The sequence below is a fragment of the Lathyrus oleraceus genome, chromosome 3, assembly GCF_024323335.1.
Source record: "Lathyrus oleraceus cultivar Zhongwan6 chromosome 3, CAAS_Psat_ZW6_1.0, whole genome shotgun sequence".
NCBI lineage: Eukaryota > Viridiplantae > Streptophyta > Magnoliopsida > Fabales > Fabaceae > Lathyrus > Lathyrus oleraceus.
The window spans coordinates 107,835,122-107,839,711 of NC_066581.1; the positions used below are offsets into that span (position 1 = coordinate 107,835,122).

The window sequence follows — 4,590 nt, forward strand, 5'->3', positions numbered from 1 at the left end:
AGTTTGAAGGTGAAGGTGAATTGAAAAATCGAGAGCCTCAATTGAGTTGTGGTGTTTGATTTATATAGTGGAGATTGGCTGTGAAAACTGAATGTGAATCCAACTAAAGCTTCACTTTCAGTTGGATACGAGACAGCCGTTAGTTTTAGAATTCTGCTCGAAGTTTATTGCTAAGTTATGATTTAGTTAATTGGTGAGATGCTAACTGATTCGGTAGCTTGATTTTGTAAAAAATGGAAAAATTATTAAGTTGTTTTTTCCTGTTAAAAAGGAGTTTGAAATGTTAAATGGTAGTTGGAGGGAGTTTTAGGCTATGTTTGGATTGGCTTCTTGAAGCCCCAAACTCACGTTTTATTCCTTTAAACTTAAAAGTGGTCTTATTTTCTTGTTTGGGTTTTTTCTCCAAAATCAATTCTACTCTCCTAGAAGCAATTCCAATAGAAGCTACAATTCCTAGCTTTTGAGGTTAGCAAGAATCAATTCTGCATTTATGATATTTTGGTTCTTACAATTTTCCTTCATTGTCCTCTTTAATTTCTTTTCAACTGTTTCTTCTATTTTCAAGCTACCATACTCTCTACTTTCCAATTTTCTGCTTTGTATTAATTCCTTCATTACTCTCTTTGCTTTGTATTAATGAATTTGGTAAACCAAATTTGATTAAGATTTATTACCTTCAAGTCTATATATACACCATCATCTCTTACAACCAAAAATACAAGGAAAAATTCTACTCCAAGAATAAGGTAATCTCATAATTTTGTTCTATAATGGTTGTATTTTGTAATTCTTCTGCAACTGATATGAATATGAGAAGAAACAATTGTTTTTTTTTCGCTCACCTAAATGCATTCTAAGTGTTTGATAAAATGCCTCTTAGAATTTATTTTGTTCAATATTAAACTATAGTGTTGATATACTGCTTATGTTTTCAAACTGCTATTGTTTATATACTAGTTTATGTTCAAATGCATTCTAATGTTTATACTATAATATTTATATATTGCAAATACATTCTAATGTTTATATACTATAGTGCTTATATACTTTCATGAGCTAGTTTTTTACGGCTAGTTAATTTTTTCCTGCAATGCAACTTTAGTGCTGCTACTTTAGTGTTGATATACTTCATGAGTTTGTGTAATTTCATATGGCAGCCTATAATGCTGCTACTTGTATTATGAGTGAAATTTTGTTGCCATATCATGTTAAAATCATTTTCTACTCACACATTATTGTTAGTGTTGATGTGTGTTTGTAACTTTGTGTACATAGTATTATGACTACAAAGAGAAAAATTCATGTTGATGAAATTCAAAGATATAAAGCTAGTTGGACGGATCTTAAAGTTAACGAAATATTCATTCAAGCATGTATGGATCAAGTTACGAAAGGTGAGCGCATTGGAACTAGCTTTACCAAGACGGGTTGGAAAAACATTGTTTCTCAATTTAATGGATCATCCGGGAGAAATTATGACAAGACAAAATTGAAAAATAGATATGATAGCTTGAGAAAGGAATGGAGAGCATGGTTTAATTTATTTGGAAAAGTTACCGGAATGGGGTGGGATAGTGAGAAGAATTCATTTGATGCACCGGACGAGTGGTGGGAGAAAAAACAATTGGAAAATCCTCTATATGGAAAATTTAGAGAGAAAGGACTTCCATCTGCTAATCAACTAACCACACTTTTCAAGGATGTGGTGGCTAATGGTGAGTATGCTTGGGCACCTTCAAGTGGTATATTTCCCGATGAGGATTGTGGTAACGATGTTGATGACTTAGGTCCATGTCCTAATAATATTGGCTTGGATATGGAAGAAGGATCGGGTGATAGTGAAGATGTAAGTATTGGAGCAACGGAAGATTTTTCAAATATTAATTTGAATACTTCCCAAGGGGTTGCTAGCCAAAGTAGTGGACAAAAGAGAAAGAGAGCTACTGGTGTTGAAAAGAAAACCAAGAAAAAGATAACTCCCTCATCAACAATAGCTGAAGCTGTTAGTGTGATTGCGGAAACATGTAAGGCACGAAATGATGCTATAACTAGTACATCTATTGGTGAGGTGATGGCCACACTCCATACCATGGATGAAATTACAAGTGATATAGACTTGTTGACAAAATGTTGCCAACTAATGATGTTCAAGCCTGCGAGGGAGATGTTTGTTTCCTTTAAAGGTTTTGAAGATAGAAGGGTGCATTGGCTTAAATTTGCAGCAAATAATCCTATGTCGTTTATGAAGATGTAATTGATCTAAAATTTCATAAAAATTAGTCTTATTTATGTATTAGGATCTTAAGCTATGAATCATCTTAAACTAGGACTTATAGTAATTAGACTTTTTATGTATTAGGATTAGCTATCTTTTAATTACCAAATGATATGGTGAAGTGGAATTATAAGTATTGAAATGAATTTGCTATGTTTCTATTACTAAATGCTATGTTTATAAGTATTGAAATGGAATTACTAAATGCTATATTTCATACTGTTAGTTAGATACTGCTAGTTAATTATGAAATGAAATGAAGGGTGCATCTACTTAAATTATACTACTAGTTAATTTCATACTGGTATGGAATGTAGATTTACTTACACCTAAATGCTATTATTTATAATTATGAAGGGATAAATGAATGATCAGAATGAGCAATTGGACAACAATAGAGAAGAAGAAGATGGCAATGATGATGATGATGATGAATTTTTTCAACAAGCTAGTTTTGTGGCTGCACTAATTGGAGAATACGCAGTAAGTCAATTATGCAAAGAACCATGTAGAACTAGTGAATTAAGCGGTCATGCATGGGTTCAAGAAATATTGCAAGGTAACTCCACTCGCTGTTATGAGATGTTTCGAATGGAAAAACATATTTTTAATTTGATATGCACTAAACTAGTTGAGCATGGTTTAAAGTCTTCTAAAAGAATGGGAGTTGAAGAAATGGTTGCAATGTTTTTAGTTGTTGTTGGACATGGGGTAGGTAATAGAATGATTCAAGAAAGGTTTCAACACTCAGGGGAGACTGTTAGTAGACATTTTCATCGGGTACTTCGTGCTTGTCTTAAGTTGTCTATGAAATATATTAAACCTGAAGATCCTACATTTCATGATTGTCATTCAAAAATAAAAAATGATCAACGTTATTGGCCTTTTTTCAAGAATGCTATAGGAGCAATTGATGGTACTCATGTGTCATGTGTAGTTAATGCCAACGAGCAAACCAGGTATATTGGAAGAAAGGGATATCCTACACAAAATATAATGGTTGTATGTGATTGGAATATGTGTTTCACTTTTGTATTAGCCGGTTGGGAAGGTACTGCCCATGATGCACGTGTTTTTGACCAAGCTCTCACAAATGTGAACCTTAATTTTCCACACCCTCCTCCTGGTTTGTTCTTTTTATTACTACTAATGATTTTTTTTATAATATTTGACTTCACTTTTAAATGATTAATTTATTTTTATAGGTAAGTATTATTTGGTAGATTCTGGCTATCCAACACCAATAGGATACATTGGTCCCTACAGATGTGAACGTTATCACCTTCCTGATTTTAGGCGTTCTAACGGGTTCGCAAATAATAATGAAGTATTTAATTATTATCACTCAAGTTTAAGGTGCACAATAGAAAGAACTTTTGGAGTATGGAAGAACAAATTTGCAATTTTGCGTTGTATGCCCAAGTTCAAATTTCAGACGCAGGTTCAAATAGTCGTCGCAACAATGACCATTCACAACTTTATTAGAAGGAATGCAGAAATTGATGTTGATTTTAATCTTTATGAAGATGAAAATACAACCATTCACCATGATGATTACCATATATCGCCTAACTTAGATCAATCACAAGTTTTAAATGTCGCTTCATCATTAGAGATGGATCACGTTCGCGACTCAATATTCGCAATAAAATTATAGAGTACAAGTTAAAAACTTAATATTGCTATAAATTAGTACTATATTTCAATTTAAATTAGTATTGTAATAATATTTTAGTGTTATGTTGCATTTCAAATTTTATTATATATTTGTAATTTTTATTATGTTTAAATATTATTAATTTTGTCTTTTTTATTTATGTGTTTAACCATGTCCATTTTGGTAATTATACATTCAAAATCAATTTTGATAAAAATCATCCAAACAACATTAATTGATAACAATCACTTTTACATAAATGTATCCAAACATAAATCAATTCTGTTAAACTCAATTCTGTTAAAATCAATTCTACCAAACTCAATTCTATCAAAATCAATTTTGTTCACCGCCAATCCAAACACACACTTAATAGTGTTTAAATTTTGTTCTTGTTTTTTGCTCTCTTTTCAGGTTAGTGGCTTTCACGACTTCACTATGGTTTGTTAGTTGGATCAACTTCTGTGATAAGCTGCAATGCTAGTTTTCTGCTGTGAATGGATTGCTGTTAATTGTTTCTAAATTGATTATCAATGTTGATTTACATGCTGGACATGTATTGGTTATTATTCTCATTCTAGTTTGGATGATGTTGCCTTATTTATGAACTGCAGGGGGTAACGGTTATGGAGCACATTAGATGGCTTGGAATTGACTT

The 4,590-nt window shown here is 32.0% G+C and overlaps 1 protein-coding gene across 3 annotated transcripts; it reads left to right on the forward strand.

Moving 5' to 3' along the window:
• Window positions 1–315: 315 nt before the first annotated feature.
• Window positions 316–3,705, forward strand: LOC127125666 (uncharacterized). Of its 3 annotated transcripts, none has more exons than XM_051054459.1 (2): window positions 316–746; window positions 2,633–3,705. In XM_051054459.1, exon 2 carries the CDS (start codon window positions 2,639–2,641, stop codon window positions 3,461–3,463), a length of 825 nt encoding a protein of 274 aa, XP_050910416.1. In that variant the 5' UTR covers window positions 316–746; window positions 2,633–2,638; the 3' UTR covers window positions 3,464–3,705. The 3 variants fall into 3 exon arrangements, with proteins under 3 accessions (XP_050910416.1, XP_050910414.1, XP_050910415.1); XM_051054457.1 differs by lacking the exon at window positions 2,633–3,705 and adding an exon at window positions 1,276–2,395; XM_051054458.1 differs by lacking the exon at window positions 2,633–3,705 and adding an exon at window positions 1,276–2,395 and having other exon boundaries at window positions 316–465.
• The last annotated feature ends 885 nt before the right edge of the window (window positions 3,706–4,590 follow it).

Bases quoted from the DNA above. Each gene is read 5' to 3' on its own strand.
- LOC127125666 (XM_051054457.1), top strand. From the start codon at position 1,280: ATGACTACAAAGAGAAAAATTCATGTTGATGAAATTCAAAGATATAAA.